This window comes from Taudactylus pleione, unplaced genomic scaffold, assembly GCF_031769625.1.
Source record: "Taudactylus pleione unplaced genomic scaffold, aTauple2 ptg000179l, whole genome shotgun sequence".
Lineage (NCBI taxonomy): Eukaryota > Metazoa > Chordata > Amphibia > Anura > Myobatrachidae > Taudactylus > Taudactylus pleione.
Genome location: NW_028284581.1, coordinates 36,975,200 through 37,001,237, shown reverse-complemented (window position 1 = coordinate 37,001,237; position 26,038 = coordinate 36,975,200). Strand labels below are relative to the sequence as shown.

General features: G+C 40.8%; 1 protein-coding gene across 1 annotated transcript in view; it reads left to right on the top strand.

Annotated features, from left to right (window-relative positions):
- Positions 1-26,038, top strand: part of LDLRAD4 (low density lipoprotein receptor class A domain containing 4) — a 467,353-nt gene that overhangs the window by 231,432 nt on the left and 209,883 nt on the right. Inside the window, exon 4 of the mRNA XM_088476000.1 lies at positions 3,643-3,783. Coding sequence (XP_088332126.1) covers positions 3,643-3,783 — 141 coding nt within the window. The remainder of the gene's footprint in view (positions 1-3,642; positions 3,784-26,038) is intronic.

Sequence of the window (26,038 nt, the reverse complement as noted above, 5' to 3'; positions counted from 1 at the left end):
ATTTTTCCAAAAAACGACCGCAAGTTTTGTTCGCTTGTTCAGACCTAGAGGCGTGAACAGACCGCAAAGAGCGAACGGTTCAATTTGAATAGCCACCCCTATTTTCTGGACGAGCGAGCGCTAATTGCGTCCGGCTCTGAATCAGGCCCTATGTCACGTGACCTCAAATGATGACTTACGTTTCGCAAATAGCTGGAGGCTTGTTCACATCAGTGAAGTATCAATTAGAGGACCAGGTTTATATACCATACTTAGACTATATTCATTAAGTCAATTAGAGTAATAAGGTTTACAATTCCTAAGATTAGTATAACGGACCCTAAACATTTGTAAAGTGAGAAAAATTGAGAAGTCCCCCATTCTGTATGATATGATTTAAGTCATTATAGACCAAGTATATTTATTTAGTCATATAGGGAAGGGAATATAATAATTAGTTGATTAGTAGATAATAAATATATATTGCCTCGAGGGGATCTTGTTGGACAACCAGTTAAGAATTATAAATTAAATTGCATAAGTTTGATCAGTGTCTGTATAACCTGGGAACATATATTGTAAAATATCAATGTCCCGAGTTAAATGAATTGGGGAGGTGGGGGGGGGGATATTTAATGATGCTAGTACTTGTTATGGTTTATAATTTTTCATTTATCTATGAACTTCTTCCTTTCATATTGCTTTATTTATTTATTTACTTTTCTTTCAATTGTCACTCATATTGGGTATGATGTTGTGGAACTGATTAGATATACTGTACCATATACATCTACGTGATCAAAATGTTCTTAAGAATTGCTTGCTGATTTACAGTATTGTTACATATGCTTAGCAGCAGAGAATGTTATTTATTTATATCACCTACATCCACTTGATTTTAAAAAAAATTTAAACTACTGATTACCTGGAGGCTCTGGGCCATATATTTGACACTGACTTTACTTTTACAGGCTGGTTCCTTATATTACAGTATTATGGGAATAATGCAATAGTAATCTCAAAATTGAGGGTATTTACCCTATTGAGTGTAACATCTCAATATTTAATTTTTAACGTATGATATGAAGTATGAATATATAGAAGAGATATAATTAAGGAAACACTATCTAGTTAATTTTACAATATATCTCTATACAGGCTGATGTAGATCATAACATATTCGCCATGATTACTTTGTATTTATTAATTAATTCTAAGAATCATAATTGTAACCATTTTTGATAATGGAACTTTTACACTTCTTTTAATAAGTAGTAATTAACATGTACTTATCTGTACATTTAAGTGTTGTGTGTTGTATGTAATACGTCTGGTAATTTTTATCATAATACTAATAAAAGTAAAATTTTAAAAAGTTTTTTTCTACGCTAGAAGAATGCCCCCAACAAAGAGTCTTCTTTTCTCCTTCTACAAATTTGAGTCTAGCAATCTCCCCGATTGCCCCTTACCCCCGTTATGAGCTATATATATTGAGATATATACTTTTACATGGGATGATTAGTATCATTTCCCTGCATTGGTTATAAGGCACAGTGATCACTATGACCAGTGGCGTCCCTCCCAGCGGTGTCACCTGGTACGGGGAGGGATGCTGTGCTCGCGGCGTGACCTCGCGGGCAGGGTCGTGACCTTGCGGCCAGAACCCCGTAGTCCCGACTCCTGGGAGGGCCAGTGGGTTGCAGGACGTGCGAACTGCCCTCTGTGCAGTGCCGGCTCCCTCACAGTGTCAGGAGCCGAATGCTGCACTTAATACCATAGTGCAGCACCAGGCTCCTGTCACTGAGGGGGGGAGTCTGCACCTTGGTGTCACCCCTTGCCGTCAAAAGAAGGCAAGTATGGTCTGTATCTTATATAATCGCAATACATATATTGGACCTGTCTATGTACAGTTTCTCAATGAAGATAACTGATATGCTGTGATGTAGATTGTGTTGCACAGACTGCCAGAAACATTTCAGATTCTATTGGAATGTAACTGTAGCAGTCCACCACTAAGTAAGATTAGCACACTGTTGGCAATATCTGTTATGTAGCAGAATCTTGTATTTTGCTGACAAAGAAATTTCTCGTAATATTCATAATATTATATGCAATGGAAATTAGATAAATACAGCTGTTTGTTTTGATTATGGGCTCTATTTACTACAATCCGCATATTGAATGCAGATTATAGTATGATATTACCGAATGAATTCGCATTGCGAATTTAGGCAATATCACAGGGATTTACTACAAATCCCTTACAGGGACAGAGCTTGCGATAAAGCTCTGTCCCTGCAAATCTCCTTCGGAACCTTATCACGGTATTTTCGCAAAAAATACTGTGATTAAGTTCCCGCGCATGCGCCGACCGATCGCCGCTGCTACCCCCCTCGGCACTAAGCCCCGCCCCCAGTGCTAAGCCCAGCCCCCGCGAACACGGACCCCCTCCCCGTGACCCCCCCTCCCTTAAAACCACTTACCTGCATGCTCCGGGCCTCCGGTGATGTTCTCCATCCCTCCGGTCAGGTGATCTCCCATACAGCACTGGGGCCCGATCACCTGATGACCGGGCTGCAGTGCACCATGGGAGACCAGCTGACCGGAGGGGAGTCATCACCGGAGGCCCGATCACCGGTCCCTGGAGTCAGGTAAGTGAATTTTTTTTTTTTTACAATTTTTTTTTTCTTTTTTTTACAGTAATCAGCTTGCGGTCTGTTTCGACCACACAGCTGATTACTGGCACCGACTCCCGGCTCTGCTCTCCCCGTTAGAGCAGGGCAGGAGGCCGGTAACCGGGGGAGACCCTGGATAACGCCACCTCCAGGTGGCGTTATTATCACAGGGCTTCCCCCGGTATTTTTTCACGTTTTATTTTTAGTAACTCTGGTCGGATCACATTTCCCATTACAGTTATGGGAAATGCGATCTGCTTTACTAAAAATAAGTGATACTTAGGGGTTGGAGTACAATTTTACGAATTCTACTCCAATTGCCCTGTAATAATTATAGGTGATACTAAAATAATGTGAAAAGGGTGTGAAAACACCCTTTTTCACATTATTTTAGTAAAAATAATGTTGATAAATAGAGCCCTTAGAGTGCTATATACTGTATATTAATAATCGCAGCACTGCCACAATTATTAACGTTCTGTTTTGCTGGGGATATTTTAATTTTCAATAAAAATATCTTGGCTATGTACTTCCCCGGAGGAAGCTGGCACTCCGCATGCACACAGCGTCAGCTTCCGGAACTAGCCGGGGGCTGCGGGGGAGAGATCGAAAGATCTCTCTCCTGCCCCTGGAGACCCCATAGACAAACAGTAGTTTACACCATCTGAAGTTGGTGTAAACTACAGGTGCTAAACTCTGAAAAGCTTTGCTTTATGGAGTTTAGTACATAAGGGTCAGATCGTAGTCCCCATTGATACTGCGATCTGTAGTGCTAATTAGGACTTTGCAGATTTCTGTGAATTCTCCTGCATTGTGCTATTAGTACATAACTACAATACATAAAATTATGCAAAAACTGCAGTTTTTGCATAATACATAGACCACTTAGACTGGTACTATTAACATAGGTTATAAGCCTTGTTGGAAATCTTTGATTCATAATCATTATAACCATTGTTCCTTCCTTCTGTTTTTCCCCCAATCTTAGAGTGCAAATTTACCTGCACCAGTGGCAAATGTTTGTATCTTGGATCGCTGATTTGTAACCAGCTGAATGACTGTGGGGATAACAGCGATGAAGAAAACTGCCCCTTAGTGACAGTGCACCCTCCACCTGGGATATTTACCTGTGAGTACTTTGCTAAGCTGCCATATGTTATTTTGTTTTACATAGCTTTATGTGCCTTTTTGCATTTTAAACATATTGTATTATTGCATTGTGTTTTTTTTAAAAGGTTTGTTTAATAATTTCTACTTTTTTCCCTTTGCTATTTGGATTAGTTTGTAACCACTATTTCCCTAAGCATGTTGGCCCTGCCCTGGAATAGAGGCACAGCATTGTTTGAGAGCTTGCATGCGAAACCTGTGGTGTCGTCTTCCCTCATTCATGCAGGTTCAGTCTGTTTGTGCTGAGCAATATTTTTTTAATTTATTTACCTTTAATTGCTATTTAGATGTTCACACTGTTGTGGGAATATCACACAGGGGGAAATATTGGGTGGGTGTTGATCAGAAAATGACATTATTCTTTGACGAGATGGATATCCATTAGTGAGGGATGCATACCAGCATGAAATATGACAGTAAATAAATGCACTCTCCCATGCAGAGACTGATTGATTATAACACATTTATATATGGTAATACAGATTACTGAGGTAAAACCACTAATAAAAAATAATCATGCTTACTAACATTTGCCATTTGATGGTGTGCATTGACAAGATATGGGAGTAGAACATGTGGAGCCACCAGGTGGCCATCTTATGTCTTCCAGACCATTTGATTTAGTTCTTTTGTCAAAGTGCGTGCCACATAACTATACGAATATCACAAATGTTTACCTGTTCTAGAATTCATACCATCTGCAAAGTGGTTCTTGATCTGATCACTTAGTAGTTATTTGGGACTCACAAAAAAATAGTTTGTGAACCACTGCACTACATTAAAGGGTTAATCTTTTCTCCTCATTCTAATGTGGGTAAGTGTTACTAAGCAATCCTTAAGGGTTTCTGGGTTTGTGTAGAGCAGTCATAGGCAAACATTTAAGGGTTTATTTATTTTACAGCGGATTTTCAATCCTACTGATTATCTGTGTTTTTGTCCGCAGCATTAATAGCTTACCTGGTTTTACGCATACCAGTATTGTTCTTTTAAATTCTGCAGGCCTTGGTTTAGTAAAATAACATTTTTGCAATAAAAGAAAAGTATAAAAATTGTGAATACTGTATAAACTTATATTAGAGTTATCTAAACAGTGCCAGGACCCTGGAGTCCTAACTCACAAATGCTTAAATGTGACACATCTTTTTCTGGTGAGTGTCCTAAGATTACCCTCAATCAATTTTTCTGTGTATAGACCTGAAACATCACTGTCAAATATAAATCTATTAGGGAGATATTGCTTCTATGGAAGATGCTCATTTCGTTTGTCTTGAAGCCTATTTAGTTTGCTTTAGTAGATGATGTTACATTTGTACAGAGGTTTTTGCAAATATGAAGCATACAATACATTGGTTTGATCTATCACCTCTCCTGATTCAAATATTATTGGAATCTGACCATAAACTCTGAAGACAGCAGAATAATACCGCTTCTTGCATGGCTGGTGCTGATACTGTATTTGGTAAGTTTTGTATAGACCCTCTGCCAGGAGACAATAAAGAACAAATGGTTATTGGAGATGTCAGCAAAGCTTGACTAACCCATGAGGTGCATGTGCTGAGACTTCAAAGCTACTCCTCTCCAAAAGGAGTGAACCTTTTTTTCCAATTTATCACTTTTACTGATGAGAAGTTATTCAGATACAACATGGGCCATACATGCCTACTTTTTAAAAAGCATTTCAGGGAGATTGTGAAAGCAACACCTATGAGCGTGGCGGTAAAGTGGACGTGTACAGCTACATCTGAGAGGTGTCATAACACTGACTTACAGCCAAATGAATAGGAGCCCAAAAGCAGTTAGTAAGATCTATTTGTTGCTGAAAATACACTGATACGTTTCATGAAATGCATGTATCCATAGGGATCATTGTGCCTTATAACCTGTGCAGGGAATTTATACTAATGATCACATCTGAATGTATATATCACGTTTTTCTTTTTAATATAACAGCTACATAATGGGGGTAAGGTGCAATCAGGGATATTGCTAGACTTGTCAGGGAGATTGCTACTATTTCAGGGAGAGTTGGCAAGTAGGGGTATGCCCATTGAAGGTTGGTAGTCTAAAATAGTGTTGGCAAAAGACTCACCAGTATCGCTGTAGCTGCTCCAACTTTCATGCCTGGGGAAAAAGTCTGAGCTAAAATAACAAACATGGTATTTATTTCTAACCCATGCCTGTGTGCCAGTACTCCCAAATGCAAACTTATCTTTCATGCTAAAGTGTAAAGCATTTAGAGTAATTAGGCAAACTATACTAAGGTAGAAAGAAATCTTGCACATTTTTGTCTTAAGGTATATGACAGTGCACCAGCACTTGTAGAGGTCAATTAGAGGCATAGTCCAGTATCCACTGGTCACAATAGCCAATCATGATCAGCAGCATATTTGGTATTTTGTAGTTGGTATGGATATTCTGAATATTGCCTGAAACCTTTCCAAAAACCGATTTCTATATCTGTGTTATTTCATGACGTAGATAGCAAACTTTGTCAAAGCATAATTGCAACCTAATTATGATGAAGACAATTTTGTCGTGGGAAGCATAAAGCAGATTGTCCACATACAGATGTGTCCTCATACATCATTGCTACTGTTGCTCCAAAAAGCTCTTTATGGGGCGCTAGGTCCTGTGCTACTCTGCTAGTGCTGGGCATCTTTTTTTTTTTTTTGCCGAAAATGTGTCTTGGTCGCAATGCGATGCACTAGGACACACCAGGAGATTGCATTGATTAATTTAATGTGCAACACTTGTATATCTGTGTGTGTCTGAGTTTGAATTTGTATACGAAGTGCTACAATGCAGCAGCTGCTGTTTTTTTTTTCCTACTACAAGTTCTGTTGTGCTTCGTATACAGACTCAGTCGCACACAGATATACAAGTGTCTCATTGTGACTAAGAGGCATTTCCAGCAAATAAAATGCCCAGTGCTAGCACAGTCCTATGGGACGGCATATTAAGACTAGATGTACTGTATGAGGACACATCTGTAGTGTATAAGAGAAGATCCAACTAGACATCAAAGGTCACCAAGTCAATCACTAATTTAAAGCAGTATTTTTGCAATGGACCTGACTGATCCACTGGAATTAAAGGTCAAAAAATGTATTCCCTCTCAGGGTTTAGTTAATAGTGTAACTGGGAATACGCAAGGGTTAAGACTTTCCTGCTGTGTCTTGCGATAAGAACATTGTGATTTCTAATTACCTGTTTCATTACCTTAAAAACATGCTCCTGCTTGTTACCTTATTTGTCTGCCTGCCTGAACTGTTTGACTTCCTTGGTCTCCTCCACCCCCACCTCTCTTTTCTGAACAGCCAAGTTATCCAATTTTAAAGCCATTAAATTTGTTTCATTAACCGCCACCTTAAATTCTTGTATATTCATTCAGTGGGCAGCAATTTACAATTTCACTTTTTTTTTTCCTGCTATATTTCTAAGTTGGGTCTGCACAAGAGACAAAACACCACTGACCCTGGCTGCAACTGTAGCCTGCTGAGCTTGGTCAATGGGATCTATGGTCTTTTAAGAACAAATTCATCATGTTATTCCTCTTTCTTTACAAGCATTTGTAGACCAATTTGTACATGCTGGAAAAGCATTTTATACTGCAGCTATCAGATGTGGTTTATAGGTTGCTCTGTAAAGGTCATACTGCCTTACCAGACAATCTCTCTACCTTCAGTTTTTGAAACCGCTCTCCATAGATGATTTATATTATCATATTTATATATTTTTTACATTTAAACATAATTTTCATTTCCTCTACCCATTAGTATTTTTTCTTTTTCTAATACCATGTAATACTTTATTTTGATTTAATAGTAGTGGGGTGCTATATGCGCGCCACTCCCTTGAATAGAGGTTTCCTAGTGGGTATTGCTGCTACTCTGAGATGAAAACCAGGATCCCATTAGAGTATATCAAAGATGAGGGCTTAACTATTTGAGTGCAGGTTCACTAGTAATGCTCAAATATTAGTCCTATATGTGTGAGATCTTAATGTGTATAAAGGGAAAGAGACTACACCACAACAGATTGATTTAGAAGCACTGAATGTTTTCTATAAAAGTAAATATTGGGCAGGCCATAAAAACAGGTGTTTCCATCGATATAACGTGTTTTGCGAGTTGCTGCCAACTTTCTCAGATAATGGCAACATACTGTTATGGTGGGTGGAAGGGATCCGGGCTTTGAAATTAATACTGAGATTTTTTTTCCATCAACCAATATAATTTATGTCAATATGATATGCAGAGATGTCCATTATGCTCAGAATCCCGGGCGCGTCTTGAGGAGAGTGTATGTCTCTGCACACCATAACGAAAATAAATTATAATGGTTGATGGAAAACAATCTCAGGATTAATTCTAAAGCCCAGATCCCTTCCTCCCACAATAATAGTATTTGTCATGTTATGTTGTGTTGTGTATGGAGTATATTTGCCAAACGTTATTGATTTACCATGGTAGGTTTCTTCCATTTGAAGAGATAAAGCAGTAGGCAGAATATGAATGGTTTACTGGTGTGCTTTGGACATTAAAAATTAAGAGGAAAGAGATCAGATATTTCTGGGTAATTCGTGTCATAACCAATGATTGGGTAGATCCATCACACCATTTCAGAAGGGGCATAGCATCAGATATGTTTTTATGAGTGTTTCTTGGTGATATATATCATTGTGCCAACTTGTTTCCTTTTATCACAAATAGAAGTCTTATTTTATTTCATTCGCCAGGTGCGTCTCTTTATCTTTGTTATGTATTTACTGTGCTGTTGTATGTACCATGCTGCCGAGATGTTTGGTTTAAATAAATATTTTATGGTGAACCTAGTTTTATTTCTCATAATGATAAATATCCTTGCACTTCCCTTTTTCTCTCTTGTTTAAATTTGCCTGTCTGGCCACAGACGTAGTCTAGCTTGGACAAAATGCCAGCTGTAACAGATATTGGAGAAATTTTTCTTAATGCAGGCATAAATAAAACTCTTAATAAGATTGCTTTGGAACTTCATCCTGTTTCCAGGAATCCGGGAAGGGGGATTTCATAGAGAAGTTGGATGTTAATGTTGACCCAGGGTTGCAAATCTGCAGGAGACATACCCGGTGTAAATTTTGGGTTGTTCCACGAAGGGATGATCCTTGTCGGTGACCAGACTAATGAGAATGTTCTATGTATGCTATCTGATATGTAACAGGAGAAGGACATAGTGTCTAACCCTAACCCTCTCCCTACTGCCAGGGGCGCCGAGAGGGGGGGGAGCGGGTACTAATTGCCCGGGCTTGCTGGAGGGACCCACCACCGCTCCCCCCCCCTCTTAAATCACAGCAGCCCAGCACACGCTGCTGTGTGCTGGTCTGCACTGGAAGACTACTCACAGCTGCTAAGAAGCAGCACAGCAGTCTTCTATGCTTATGGGGGGAGAGATCAAGCTGATCGCGCCCCCCACTGGTTATGCGCCGGGCTGAGGAGGCTCACTGCGCCCCCCTCGCCATCGCTGCAAAACTGTTTTTTTTTTTTAAACCTAAGGAGGCGTGGCCATGCTGTCCACGATTAGACCAAGCCCCCTTTTTACCGGGGCCCGGCGCAGCTCTTGGCGGGCCTGCCTATTGCTTAACCCCTAACCCTCCCCATAACCCCAGTACTTACCGTTGGGATGCAGACTCCGTGATTCTGACAGGTATCAGGATTCCGTCACCGGCATTCTAAGCGCCGGCATCCCGACTGTCTGTATCCTTGACCTTATCCCGGTGGGGGTGAGAAACCAGGTCTAGCTATATTCTAGTACCGGGGTGTGTATGCATTAGGATGCAGTGGGTAAGATGAGCTGCACAGTAACATTTTTGAATATCTGAAATGGAGTCCGCCATCTAGCTTGTGCTTATTTAAAATTTAATTTTTACTTTTCAAAGTCATTTTTGTGCTTAGAATGTAAAATGGATAGGTACCGATAACTGTGAAACTGATATTGTAATCATTGTAAATGGGAAAAAATCTAATAAAATAAGTTGAATCCTTATACAGAAACATTCCAAATCAATGTGTTAATACTCCCAATTAGGACAATTAGGTGTGATCATTGTTTTGTCCCCCAAGAGCATTTATGTCTGTAATCACATTCTTAATCCATTGTATGGCTCGTCATTAATAATGTACTAACTTATAATTGCTTACTACAAAGCATATTATTGTCCAAGAAATACCAATAAAAAAAAAGTATAATCTATTAATAATGTGTAATTCTTCAAACTGGAAGCAGGGTAAAACATTTTAGCTGTGAGACATTTGTTTCTCTTCAGTTGTCTGTACCACTATGCCTCCTTCAGAATGCTGTGTTACGGGGTTACATTCTAAATCGCTAGCCAAAGTAGTGACATTAATCACCATGATATGAAATGAGACGGCAATCCCTGAGTGAGCCTATCGGCATATCCTGTACTTAGAATGTCACTGTTTCAGAGTCTTAAAATTGTGGCATTCAGAAACACTTGTGTAGCACTTCTGGCACAGTTTTTCAACCCATTCCTCAATGTTTCCCAGCTGGCATTTATAAATATAATTTAATGTGTCCAGAATTATATCTTATATTTGGGAACTTTCCATGCTCATTTTGGTTAGAATGAGATAATCGCTTATTGGTAAGGCACCACAATGCTCCCCAGGTCGGGACAGTGGGGGTAAATGGGGCACATATAAAACAGGGACATACACGGCAGACAAAATAAATCTAGACATGAAGGAAACAAGGGTAGGGAACCCCTCTTAAACATCACTTGCGGGATATATTGCTTTTCTTCTATAAGGTCAATTAGTTCTTTACAGAGCTTTCTGCTTCAATAGCCCTTGCTCTTATTCTTTGCTTTATACATCACTGAGCTTAATATATTGCATCAGATCTTATTAAAAGTTGGGTGAAGCTGAACGAGTCCTAAAACAGAGAAGACGACTGAATTTGATCATATTGTTTTTCTGGATGTGCCAACTTCTTGAGTTTGCCGTTTTCAGCCTTTCACCTAACTTTAAAAACCTGTTGGAAAAGCTGATCACACAAAAGTCACACTGCATACTTCCGAAATGTCCAATATAAATAGTACAATCCCTATTTTAGGGATCTGTCCTGCTGTCACTATCTGCTGTCACTATAAAGTTGCCTGGGAGTTGAAAAGCATGATCCATCACGCTGCTTTGCATATCAGAGCAGTGGTTGCTGGGTTCCACATGGCACTGCCACTGGAGTATACATCATAAAAGGGGTGAGAGGAAGGCAGACTGGAGAAAGGGCAGTGTCAGTCGAGCACTAGGCAAGCGCCTGGGGTTTGGCCATGACTCCTACATGACAGAGGGATGCTCCCCTTGCAATGTGACCACTCCCCCTGTCCTGTACAGATTACCCCCCTAGTATTGGAAGGTATATATTGATTTTTTCTAATTACATTGTTGTAGCTTGTAAAACTTGTTTCTTTTACATTAAATTACCCACTAATATGTTATTACCATTTGGAATCTTTCTTTGATTAAAAGATTTTAATAATGTGGTCCTTGAACTTTACCACTTTTCCGATCACTGTTCCAAGTAGTACTTAAGGGGAGAGTTGAGTGACTCTGATCTAAGGAGATTGTATAAACAATGGAATTAAAAATGTAACTCGAACACTGGGGAACAAAAAATTATATTTTCTTCTAGTCAAGGATTTAAGATCGGTTGAGAGTACTCGCAGGTCCTATTTTCGTATTAGATTCCCTCTATAGCTGAATTGGCTCCAGTTTTAAAATGAATGAAAAATTCTAAAATTTAATTATTTTCTCCATTTGAAGTACCTTACTAGTCTAGGCCTGCTTTACTTAACAGAATCAACTTAGTTTTGCTTTTCTAACAACTACCCTCTTTCAACAATAAGAATTTGTTTTATTTGTGATAACGTAGCTAATAGTCACATTTGAGACACAACACATTCAAATCTCCTCACTAACGCTGGGAGTAGGTGTGGCAGTGCACTGCTGAGTCTGCTGGGACATCCTCAGACCACAGCCACGCCTCCTCCCAGCATACAGAGAGGAGCAACGGAGAGGACCGAGTGACGCAGTTAGCACACTTCCTGTTCCTTTGTTCGGCTCTCTCTGTCCCACCACAACCAATTTCCCACCGTTTGGGCTTTTGTTGGGAGTTAGCACTGAATGTGTGAAACAAAACGTTTTTGCCATAAAAACTTGTTCTTTTTAGAAACTGTGTACTAACAACCCTGATGTTTTTTGTTATATTTGTGGCAATTATAGTGTTGCTAAAGAAAAAGGAAAAATATAACTGTATTCATAAACAAGTGTATCAGGCTTATTTTGGATGTTACATAAGCCAGCAAGACATGATTTGGGTGCCTCACAAAGTTTGTAAAACCTGTGTGGAATCACTCTGCAATTGGACTAAAGATGATCGAAAAGAAGTTAATTTCGGCATACCTATGATGTGGTGTGATCCAAAAGATCACTTGAGTGACTGCTATTTTTGTGCTGTAAATGTGAAGGGTATGAATAGATTTAAGAAATGCAAATGGTATGAATTCTGCAAAACAACCGATACCACATAGCAAGATTTACCTGTACCGACATTCAGTTCATTGTGCGAAGTTGAATGTGATGATATGGAAATGTTAATTTCATCCAGTGCAAGTGACAACACAGATGAAAGTGAGTTTGAAGAAAGTTCCTCTACTCCAAACAAATTTTCTCAAAAGGAACTAAGTGATTTAATTTGTGACTTGAAATAATGGAAAAAAGGAGCTGAGCTTTTAGCATCCAGACATCAAGAAAAGCACTGTCTTGAGCTGGATGTTACTATAACATCGTATCGAAATAGAGAGAAAGCCATACTGCAGCTCTTTAGCCAAGATAACAATCTTGTATATTGCAACAATATTCCAGAACTTCTCCAGATGATGGGTTTACCAGAATATCGAGCAGAAGACTGGCGGCTCTTAAAGCTTAAAATGCGTATTACTGCACAACAAAACTTAAAGAACAGTATGAAAATTTCAAGTTAGTCTTACAAAAAATTGCTTATTCTCGGCATCAGTGGTCTGTGTCGATTTATTAAAATGGTAAACTTTCTTCTTGGGCAGCAAAGTGGATATACTAAGTATCCTTGTCACATATGCTTATGGGATAGTCGTGCAAAACAAAAGCATTGGCAGCAAACCGTATGACCTCCAAGAGAAGTTATAACTGTAGGAGAAGCCAACATCATTCATGAGCCCGTAATTGACAGCAAAAAAAAAAAATCATACTGCCGCCTCTCCATATCAAACTGGGTTTAATGAAACAATTTGTAAAAGCACTGGACAAGTCAGGTGATTGTTTGATGTATATTTATCGAACATTTCCATCTCTTAGCATTGAAAAATTAAAGGCAGGAATTTTTGACGGCCCACAGATACCGAAACTGGTGAAGGATCTAAATTTTACTACATCTATGACTGAAATCGAATCTGAAGCATAGCTTAGATGTGTCTGTCATTCAAAATGTTTTAGGCAATCACAAGGCAGACAACTATCATGATTTAGTCCACAACATGCTAAAATGTTTTGAGAAAGTAGGTGCCAACATGAGTATTAAAGTACATTTTTTGTACAGCCATTTAGATCACTTCCTGTCCTATCTACTAGGAGATGTAAGCGAAGAACAGGGTGATCGGTTCTGCCAGGATATTCAGGTAATGGATGAAAGTTATCAAGGAAGGTGGGATCGTCACATGATGGCTGATTACTGTTGGAGTCTGCAGAGTGACTGCCCGCAACAAGAATACAAAAGAAAATCCTACAAAATATGGTTCTCATAGCTTCCTAACGCTTATGTATGTAATTATCCTGTGTCTTTTTATAACATTTTACGAATCAAATTTAATCAGAATTAAAAAAAATATATTTAACTATTTTTAACATTGTTTAATTACATTTTCAGAAATATTAAAGAAATATGCATATCTCAAAAACTAGAGCCAATTGAAAAATAAGCATGGCATATTCATTATCAGGAGCACAAAATTAATCGAAGTCGACTCTTAAATCCCTGGCAACAGATGACTGTTCCCCAGTGTAATAATTGGTTACAGGTGTAAAAGCAGTTCTACTTTTTAAAGCTTAGTAACCTGATGCACAGTTGACACGCAAGCTGTTGGTTTATATTGGAAGTTACTGAAATTGTTAGAGTGCAGTTAGATGAGAAATAATAAGTTTGTTGAATATGAAATTGATAAACAATATTAATGTAAATGAGAATAGAAAAACACTGGATGCTTATGTAATACAAATCATACAAGCAGAGACTTAGTGTAGATTAATTGAATTATTCCGTAAGATCTTTTACCTGTTATTGTAAAGCAGCAAGACTTGTAGTCACTAATATTTCCCGAAATAAAATAAAACTGGAATGATGTACAAAGGCATGCTGTCTGAGTAAAGGCCCCCATACACGGGCGAACACAAATCATAAAGAATGTCAAAGGTAGAATTTTCAAGGGAAATCGTATGCGCCATCGGATCTGATACAAATCGCCTCCGTGTATGGGGGCCTTAACACTCTCTGAAGGCGCTGAGGCAGAATGAGATTAATAAGTCTTTAAAGATGGTAGTATAAACGGAAGCGGTATGCGGCCGGCGGTACGATTCCCGGCAGCGCCTGGCCGACAAAAGCAGAGTTCCCGGCAGCGGAATCCCGACAGCGCTCGAAATCCCGACAGCGCTGGAAATCCCGATCGACGCTAAGGTAAGTATAACCTAACCTAACCCCCTAACCCTCCTTAGGGGTGCCTAACCCTAAGTCCCCCCCGGGGGTGCCTAACCCTAAGTCCCCCCGGGGGTGCCTAACCCTCCCTCCCCCTAGCCTAACCCTCCCGGGGGGGTGCCGTAAACCTAACCCTCCCCCCGCACCCGGCGTCGGGGATATGATAGGCGCCTAGATATAGACGCCGGTCATTTATCCCACGCCGGGATAAAGCAGTCAGGAAGCCGGCTGTCGGGATTCCGGCAGCCGGCTTCCCGATTTGTATACCGTATAAACAGTGAGCTAATTATATATAGGCCACTGCCAGCTCAGGTTAATTGTCTAAGAATTATCTGATCAAGCATAGAAATGAGTCCGTAACTTGTCTTATTTACCTATATTATTTTCAACCATTGAGGTGTTCATATTCACTTTGTGCATTTGGCTGGTATGTGTTTGCTCTATTTGGAACCAGCTATTAGCATTCTTATAGTCTCGCCTCGTATCTAGCCACGATGAATCTCCTTATAGATGTTCCTACCTCAGCTAGTACTGATCGTTCTTTAAGCCATAAAATGCATGAAAGCTGCCCAGCACCCAAGTAATTGTAAATGTGTTAATAGGCCATTGTGCTGCTGTGAAAATCATCTTTCAGTGGATGAATTTACTGCTGTGGCAGCTGGTACAATTGGAGTGAATTTTGCAATATATAAGTGTGCATCCTCCACTACTTTCTTGGAACTGAAATCCCTCACGGACACACTATTTATAGATGAACTCTGCTTGATCCTGTAGATCGAGGTTTTTACTTTTGGTTTATGAAAAATGCAATCAATAAATCCTTCTACTTCTAGAAGAACTGGCCCTTGTGACATTTTGCAATGTAAGTTGCATCTCCTTGTATTTGCTTTTTCATAGCATAGTTTAAAAGGGTCTAATTTTAAAAGGACATTATTGTAAAGACCTATTTCTAAAACAGCGTCACATGCTTCCCTCCATAAACTGTATTCATTGTTGTAAATGGCCCAGATATCTGCAGTTTGTCGCTATGTGGTAGAATTTAGTTGTCTAGATCAGAGGTTCCCAAACTCTGTCCTCAAGGCCCCCTAACGGGTGCATGCAAACAGGGCCGGATTTACAGTTATACCACCTAGGCGCCCGCCTGGGGCCCGCCAGGTTCCAAGGGGCCCGTGGCCGGGCCCCTCACTCCTCAAGATCCAGACCTGCAAAGTCCGTGTGAGCTGCTGCTTTCACACCACTGACTGTGTAGCCGGTCTCCAGACCCGGCGACAGGGGGGGACTAAGGGGACACTAGTACCGGGCCCCGAGGGTCAGGGGGCCCCCAAGATTCAGGGACAATAAAAATGGGGCCGCAGTGCTTCTGTGTAGCGTAGACAGGAATCTTTTTTCCCTGTCACGGCAGCCATCCAGCATAAGCCCCGCCCACCTCCTCCCTTCCTTTCCCAAGTCACCGCACTCTGACACGCAGGGGCCGGTGCACCTCCTTCTGGATCCACATTCCCGGCTGAACTTCCTGTTCCTGCCTCTCCTCTCTCCCCTCGGCTTGCTCCCCGCAGTTCAACTTAAAATCCTCCTCCCTCACAGCACCACCGACCCGGCCCCCCCCCTCTCGCGACCCCCCCCCCCCCTCTCGCGACACCCCCCCCCCCTTCACGGCACTCCCGACCCTCCCCCCTCGCGGCACCCCCCACCCCCTTAGGGTCCAGCTAAAAAGTGTAGAGAGGGTCTCTCCCATGCCAAGCATCTGGAGTGTCCATTACAGCCTCAAGGTAGATATGTTATTGTCTTTTTTTTTTTTTTTTTTACATATTAAGCATACACATATATATATATATGTGTATGTGTGTGTCTATATATATATATATATATATATATATATATATATATGCCTATATATACAGTGTGTATATATATATATATATATATATATATATATATATCTATCTGTGTGTGTGTCTATACATACATATATATATATATATATATATATATATATATAATGTGTGACTATACATCAATGTACTGTGTTAATAGGAAACTGTGTGTGGCTCCTCCATTGAAATGAATATATATTTATATATATATATATATATATATATATATATATATATATATATATAATATATGTGTGTGGCTCCTCCCTTGGAAAAAATAAATAAAATATATATATATATATATATATATATATATATGTTTGGATCCGGCATGTGTGCTTGGAGGAGTGGTCAAGGAGGGCTGGGGGCCCTGGAGATATCAGTGTTCTGATGCCGGCCCTGTCAGTCTCCTCCACGGCCCCCCTTCACAGTGTAGCGCAGCCAGTGCCCCCTCTCAGCAACATCTACTCAGCGTGCCCCTCCCAGTCAATCTGCAAGCAGCCAGCACCCCCACCCGCAATCATCCCTCTCCATTACAGTCCCTCGTCCGGCTCCTCTGGCATTGTATAGAGTAGCCCCCTCTGGGTCCGACCACCCCCATCGCAGTGTAGCAACCAGCCTCCTTTGTCTTGCTCTGACCACCTCTCTCCCCCCCCCCCCCCCCCTAAGTGCGGTAAGCTGCACACTCCGGCTCCAACCCCCACTGCGCAGTATAGCAACCAGTCTCCTCCATCCTGCTCTGTCCACCTCCCCTCCGACAGCACCCCCACACGCAATCCGCCCTCACCATTACAGCCCCCTCCCTCTGGCTCCGACCACCTACCTCTGGCAGTGTAGAGAGCATCCTCCTCTGGCTCTGACCACTTAAAACCCGCACACGCAGTGTAGCAGCTGCAAGCAGCATCCTTCGGCTCCACCTCCCCCTCTACCGCACAGTGTAGCAACCAGCCTCCTCCATCCTGCTCCGACCACCTCTCCCCCCCTTAGTGCGGTAAACGGCTCTGACCACCTGCCCTTTCCCCCCACAATGTGGCAAGCAGCCTCCAACTCTACCTCCCCATGGCTGTGGGAACCGCGGAGACATCCATTCCCCCGAGCTAAGATACAAAGATGGCACTTTGGTAAGTGTATCTATACATTGTCTGCGTATATATAATGTGTGTGTCTATATACTGTGGGTGTGTATATATATATATATATATATATATATATTCGCAAAGTTCTAAGTTTTTCCTCCTTTCCTTCTGTCTCACCATGTTCTTCCTCCCCTTTTCCTCCCTTCCCCCTCACATCCTATCTCCCTCTGTTTGTCCCCCTCTCCGCCCATCTCCCTCTGTTTGTCCCCCTCTCCTCCCATCTCCCTCTGTTTGTCCCCCTCACCTCCTATCTCCCTCTGTTTGTCCCCCTCTCCTCCCATCTCCCTCTGTTTGTCCCCCTCACCTCCTATCTCCCTCTGTTTGTCCCCCTCTCCTCCCATCTCCCTCTTTGTCCCTCTCTCCTCCTATCTTCCTCTGTTTGTTCCCCTCTCCTCCCATCTCCCTCTCTTTGTCTCCCTCTCCTCCCATCTCCCTCTGTTTGTCACCCTCTCCTCTCGTCTCCCTCTGTTTGTCACCCTCTCCTCTCGTCTCCCTCTGTTTGTCCCCCTCTCCTCCCGTCTTCCTCTGTTTGTCCCCCTTTCCTCCCGTCTTCCTCTGTTTGTCCCCCTCTCCCTCTGTTTGTCTCCCTCTCCTCCCGTCTCCCTCTGTTTGTCCCCCTCTCCTCCCGTCTCCCTCTGTTTGTCCCCCTCTCCTCCCGTCTCCCTCTCTTTGTCCCCCATTCCTCCCGTCTCCCTCTGTTTGTCCCCCATTCCTCCCCTCTCCCTCTGTTTGTCCCCCATTCCTCCCCTCTCCCTCTGTTTGTCCCCCATTCCTCCCCTCTCCCTCTGTTTGTCCCCCATTCCTCCCCTCTCCCTCTGTTTGTCCCCCATTCCTCCCCTCTCCCTCTGTTTGTCCCCCATTCCTCCCATCTCCCTCTGTTTGTCCCCCATTCCTCCCATCTCCCTCTGTTTGTCCCCCATTCCTCCCATCTCCCTCTGTTTGTCCCCCTCTCCTCCCATCTCCCTCTGTTTGTCCCCCTCTCCTCCCATCTCCCTCTGTTTGTCCCCCTCTCCTCCCATCTCCCTCTGTTTGTCCCCCTCTCCTCCCATCTCCCTCTCTTTGTCCCCCTCTCCTCCCGTCTCTCTCTTTGTCCCCTCTCCTCCTGTCTCCCTCTGTCTGTCCAACAGACTGCCGCATTCCTGCGATCCTGCAACTCAGCATCTCGGGATTGGTGAAATCCAACATGTTACATTTCACTGATTTGCCGATCACGATCAAAATATGATCATGATTTGCAAATCGGTGAAATTGAACATGTATAATGTCACCAATCCTCCGACGGATCACAAAATATCGATGACCTGCAGATCAGTGTTTCCGATCCCATCGCAGGATCTGGTAATCCGTCGGTAGGTGTATGGGGGCCTTTATGCGCTTGTATTCTAAATTGCTTCCACTATTTAGTGTGTACTTGATTACACCTACTATAATAACTTCATATATTACTGTAGTGTCATTGATTAGAGCACATTAAACAATAAATATATATATATATATATATATATATATAACTATGATGTGTGTATATAATTTGATGTGTGTATCTTGCTCCGAAACCTACTGTAATATATGCTCAGGTTTGTTTGAGGGTGGGGGGCCCCATGTCGGGTTCTTGCCTAGGGCCCAGAGAGGTCTAAATCCGTCTCTGCATGCAAAGAGAGTGTCAGTGTTCAGGGAACGTGCGCATTGTACTTTTGTTGCAGTTATGGTGTGAATAAGAAGCTCATTCAGTACACACTGGGAGGTGAGATGCATGATGGCGTTTAGTCGTATAATCTCTGGGCTATTAGGCGCGATTGGAGAATAGGTTAGTGGGGAGACATCTGTATTAAGATCTCAGGTCTTCACTCCTCCTTGGATATGATTTCTTTCTCATTGATAAGTAATAGTTGAATTAATGAATCTCTATTTTTTTATTAACTCTCTCTCATCTTCTCCTTATGGAAAGCAGCATTCTTCCATATAAAAGGAAAAAAGCGCCAACCTGGAGCATAACTACAACACATTAATAGATTCCTAAAAATAAGGAGAGCAGTGACAATAAACACATAAGGAAATCACTCTTATGACTTCGAAAAACTCCTTTTCGAATAACAGTTTGTCAATGCTCATACCGGAAAGACTCTTGTGTGATTGTATTGTATGTTTCAGTCCTTTGCACACAGGCGATTCGGGGACCACCCGTAGTAAACGCTCTGTAACAGCAGTCTCTCCGGCCTGCCCGCTCTCCAACATGTTTCAGTCCCTACTGGAAGCTTTGTCAAGTTCACAATTACCACAGGTATCGCATTTACACAATAGGGATGGATTTGAGTGACGTAAAACTCCTCATTTTCCCTAGAGATTGTAGTTGTAAAATAATTTTTAAAATCAGCTATACATGTCAGGGAAAGAAAACTATTCCTTTAGTGACCGTATGTTTCTATGTCTGCAACAATAAGCATGTCAAAAACATTGAAACATACTGTATATCAAAAAGAAACCCTTTATTAAAACAAATAATGGCTATTTTCTACTGTACTGAGCAGCACATCGAAATGCAGTCAACTTACTTCTATTTCTGGAAGTCCTTCTAATTGGTGTCTTAAATTCCAATAAATTTTTTTTTATTACATATTCACTTAGATATAGTCTAGGGCCGTTGAGACATCCATGAAGACTGGGCTCTTAGAAGGCATGGCGTAATTTGGACGGTGTGACCACACCCATTCCCAAAAAATGAAACTTAAAATATTAGGCGCTCTGTGCTGCAAAGTGGGACATATGTCCCCCTCAGCAGCTGACCCATGTAATTAGTACTTTTTACTAAAGTACCCTTTCTCTTGGCACTCCTCTATATATCAAATAATCTTATTTGTAAGTTCTGTTACTTTAAGATCCAGTAGAAGCTATTACTATGCATGTTAAATCATATTACAAAAGTTGGCATATAATGTACACATTTTATTAATTAGTTACAAATGTTTTTGTTTGTAGCTATTGAGCAGAAAAATGGGCTGCCAGGGGGTACTCAGGCACTCCGCAAAAAAAAAAGCCTGAGAACCAGTGATTTAGGTGGTGAACCAAGTTTTAAATATGGTAAGACATTTGTAGAGAGCATTCTTCTCTTATGAGACTGCAAAATCCAGAGATTGGGATTTTAGAACTCTTTTGATGGTCAGATGCTCTGCTTTTTTGTATATTAGGATCTTTTTATTGATCCTTTAATTGTGGAATTTAGCTGTTATTGCGGAATACCAATTTTGTCTTGCAGCTCCAGCGCTGTAATTAATTGTGCTAAGAAAAGGTAATTCGGTTGCGTTTTCAGGAAAGCCAAAAAAAAGGGCAGGTTGGGAACAGAAGAAGGAAGAGCTAGATTTGCCATTATTTTATATTGTTTGCCGATTTTTAAATGCATCAACTGTTTGCGTGCACCTAGTAACAGTTGATTTGAGAATAAATTTGCCCACACAGAGTTGTGCCTCTTAGAAATGTATATATATTTTTTCAAAACACTTTTTATTGAATTAAAATATATAGAGCAAGACAAATATCAAGAAGAGTGAACATTGTACGAAAATACATTCTCAATAACATAAAATATGAATAAAGACATTGGCCAGGCGAAACAAGATCATACATATAAATAAGTGTTGCTGTTATGAAGGGTCTGGTACATGAGTCCAAGTGAAGACTAAATATGGATATACAGTATAACAAGAATCATAAAAATGTAAAGCAATGATATTAAACTGCAGTAAATACATAAGTATCTACCTAAAAACCAGTCTGAGATGTTTGGAAGAAAGCCACCTAACTGAAAGCTCCAAAGTCTGGGCCACATAGACCTCCATCTGCTCATTTTAATTTAGGCTTCGCATAAGCGATCCTATGTTTCTTACAGGCCTTCAAAAACCTTGAAAACTGTAAAAAATAGACACATCTGTCTTTGAGAGGCCTAGAGGAAACATTTGGATCAACTAAGAAAGTTTTGGGAAAGCAATCCTCTTAATAACTGCCACTCTTCCCATTAAAGACAGGGGGGGTATCCAATTAGAGAGCAAATTAGAAAGTGAGATGAGCAGCGGGTTAAAATTGACAGCATAAAAGTTGCCAGGGACAGTGGAAATTAAAACTGCCAAGTATTTAAGCTGCTTCTAGAAACAGGGAATTGTCAAGGACAGCATGAGAGCAAAAAGAAGGGAGAGCCCCAGGGTCATTCCATATCAGATCACCCCCCAAAAAATGAAATGTCTGCTAACACTTTAAGGAAAATTACAGACCGTTACACCAGGTTCCAAACCAGGGGAAAATAATGTTATTGTTGCCTCAACTTCAGTTATGTTTAAGTTTTTACATTAATGGTTTCTTGCGTAAATTTATGTATGCAGTACAACAGTAATCGAACGTCAACTTCATTATTTTTTTTTCTCCACTACCAAACTGTGTGCCATGCTGGGTTTTTTTTGTGGTAGTAATGTATACCTTTGTTAAGCACCTAAAAAAAAAATTGGGACTTCTAATGTTGATTTAACCTTGCGTTTTTATTTCTGTTCCAATATCTTGAATTTTTGTTGTAATTCAAAATGTAAGGCAAAGAAAGTAATTTGGTTTAGATTTTTGTATTCGGGAGGAAAAATTGGGTGGTGGACACACCTGGTTGAACTGACTTGGAATCCCCCAGTTGAAGATAATATTTCAGACTTGTGGAGGTTTACTTTATAGCATGCAAAAGCCAAAACTAACAATAAGAGAAACAACGGCAAGGATCAAGATAACTAGTTTAGATGCAAACAGTAGCATGTCGTTAGCTTTAACAATGTTAGCTTTACTTCGATCGACCAACTAATTTTTTTTTAAAAATCAGGGAATTACATAGGGCAATCGCAAGAGGTTCAAGAGGTAATGTAAAAAGTAATGGGCATTGGGGGGGGGGGGGGGTGGTATTAGACATCCTAGAAGAATGACATTTGTATTAAAAAGGAAGGAGATAGATAACTATTGCCGGCTACTTGGGTGGTGGGGTTGGTGTATAACATCTTAAGAACCGTGATGAAATCCCCCTGGGCCCCAAACCTAGAGTTTCATATAAATGGTCCCATGTAACTAGATCAAAGGGCTTTCAGCATCTAACAAAAGAATAACATAAGTATCCGGGCTACCAGAGGATTCAATCTACTGTGGTACGTTGAGAACTTTTCTAATATTAACTACTGAATGACGGCCCCAAATAAAACTGGATTTATCTGCATGTATAAGAAAAGGGAGAATACGTTGATACAATTTTTGTAATGATCTTATAATTTGTATAGAGTAGAGATATTGGCCTATACGAATTAGGACGCTCCGGTTTGCCATCCCAGTATGCATAAAACCTGAAGAACGGCTGAGTTAAAATAGAGCGGTAAATTATGGCCAGATAAGTTTATTGAAAATAACCCGTAAAGGCTCACTAATTTTGGCCAAAATTATTTTATACAAATCATAAGTCAAGCCATCAGGACCTGGAGCATTGCCAGACTTCAGACCTTTGATAGGGGCTAACAGTGAAGAGGCATGTACAGACATTTGCGGTAAATGAAGGTTTTTCCATAAAGCGGCTTTCTCCAAGACATTTATCTCAGACTTAGAATATACAGATGTGTCCACATACATTTAGCCTCCTTGCATGTTAAACAGCCCTTCTAGTCAGGCCATGCTGTGGCGCAACTCTGTAGCACCGAGCATCTTTTTGTGCAACTTTTTTTCTTAAAATGCATCGTATTCGCAGAGAGATTAGGATCCACAAGCAGCTTCTGCTGATTAAAATGATATGCGGCATGCCTATACTCTGTGTGCGACTGCGGGTGTATCTGCATGCAAAATGCTACATTACAGTGTCACAGCTGCTGACACTGGAATGTAGCATTTCGCATGCAGATATAACTGCAGTCGCACAAGAATATAGGCATGCCGCATATGCTTGTGTGTCCTATCCGCATCACTTTGCAAATAAGACACAAGGATAAAAGTCGTACAAAAAGACGCTCTACGCTACGGAGGTCAGATGTATGTGGACATATCTATAATTGAGCATGTAAAGGTCTCAAAATATCAGTTATTTGTGCTCCAGTACGTGCATGAGTGCCGTAAAAACGGCAAAGAGATTTAATAATAGTCGGGGAATGCTGGCCACTTAATAAATTAGATAACAATCTTGTAATTATAATCTTTCTGAAGTGTAGTATAGCGGGACTCCATATGTGAGAGCATATCGTCAAACAAGGTCTTCTATTGCAAGTAAGCCGACCAATTACTAGGAAAAGGGACATTTTTAAGTTGTTGATATGCTGTAGTCAAAGTTGCTTGTAATTCTAAATATACAGCTCTTCCTTTCCCAATAGGTGAAAGAGTTGCTGGGCATTGAGCTGCTGTGGCAGCTATGTAGTGCTATGTACAGCCGAGCCTGCAGTGGAGCTTCTCCTTACATTAGAGACAAAACCAGAAGTCCCCCTTGGAAATAATTTAAAGTTACCGGCTTGTAAAGCTGGCCATACACTGAACGATAACTGTTAATTCTGAACAGCTGTCAATCAGTATATGGGGCATGAACAATATTAATTCTCAGCTTTCTAACATCTGAAAAATGGTCTGTATTGTTTGGTTAGAAAACCTTTACGATTCTCCCGACTGTCATTCAGCTGACTCCACACTGTGGCCCAAACTTTTTTGAATCGCGGCGCCCTACAGTAATTGCATTGTTTTCACGGCACCCCTAAGTTTACGTTTGTTATTGAAAAATTCAGAAAAGAATGTAGTAAAGTAGTAAATTGTGTCATCCTTAGGGTCAGTTATGTGGAGGTAGACAGGTTTGCGCTTATGTTTGTTCACATATTTACATTACATTGACCATAAGTAATTTGATTTGGTGCTGGACCACCAACCTGAGGCACCCTCTGCAAGTGTCCCGAGGCTGCCCAGGGCGCCGTGGCGCACAGTTTGGGAACAATTGGCATATGGTATTCTTACAGGTGTACAATAGGTTAGTTGACACTCTTTATATTTTAAATGTAGGGAACTTCATATTTAGGAAATGTTATACATAAAATAAGTAAAAGGTTGGAAGACGAATAAGAGTTGTTAGGAAATAAGGGGTTTGATGGATACAATAAGATTAAATAGGATGGAAACGAGGGTCAGTGGGGTTAATAAAAGGGATAAAAAATAGTCACTTGGGCAAAGAGTTCAGTGACCATCTCTTGCCTCAAAGATGACTGTGGTTGTCAAGTTATCCTTTATCTCATGGCCAGCTCTGAGTGTAATAGTGCTCTGATTTGTGATGATCTATAGCAAATTGTCACAACTGGCAAAGCAAGTGTATATGGGCTTGTGTTGGCTACAGGGCACAGGGAGGCGTGTATGTGGTTGTATATTGGCACAGTCTCTAAAATAAGTATCTGAAATATTGATGTCAGGGTAAGGGTGAAAGAGCAGGCAAAGATGGAGAGCTTTTTCAAGATGGGTTTCCTCCCTCATATCTGTGATGGACAGGGGGAGGCCTTGCAGATTGCAGCAATTTATTTTCATCTTTCTACCTCTTTATCAAAGCCTTTCTTTGGTTTTGTAGGCAGTCTCCCAACCTCCTATCTGCAGTGGTGCACACAGGGGGGAGGGGGAGGGGGTGTTCTGAATACTGCTGCTGATCAACATACAGAATATTCAGGGAGAGCTACTGTGCATAATCAGCCATAGCAACTCCCTTTCTGTCCTCACATCATGCAGTGCTGTGACCCCCAGATATTAGAATAGTTTTAATGAAGTATAAGTCTTAAGCTGCATACACACACAACGATTTTGTTACCAACGATTTTATGAATGATTTTTATGAACGATTTTTCTGTCAGATTTTCTGTCAGATTTTTTAAAGTGTAATGAACGTTTTTTATGAACTACAAATGATTTTTGCATATTCCCTTAATGAAAATCGTTCAGTTGACAAGTCTGACTGAACTACAAACTACAAACGTGAACGCGCATGAATGATAATCGTTCATCATTTGACTCAGAAAGTGAACGATTTTTTAAACGATATCGTTTAACGATTATCGGTCAAAAAATCGTTGTGTGTATGCAGCTTTTAGGACCCTAATTGTCTAGACTCTGGATGAAACTGCTCAACCAAAGCCACATTGGCTGTGACCTGTTTCCTACTCTCAAAGCTGTTCTCTGATGGAAGAATTGAGGAGGCCAATCGTTTTGGGGCATAATTTAATATCTACTTTGTTATCCAAAATATTAGAAAATGGTCTTCCAAGTTTCCAGCTTAGCAGCAAAAAAGTAAATTACAGAAGGAGAGAGAAAACAGCCAGGGTGAGTGGGATCCCATGATCTATCCTTCGTTGACCTTGAATAATATATTGAACATGTTTGTCATACATACCGTAATGATGACTATAATGTTCTGGTTACATGC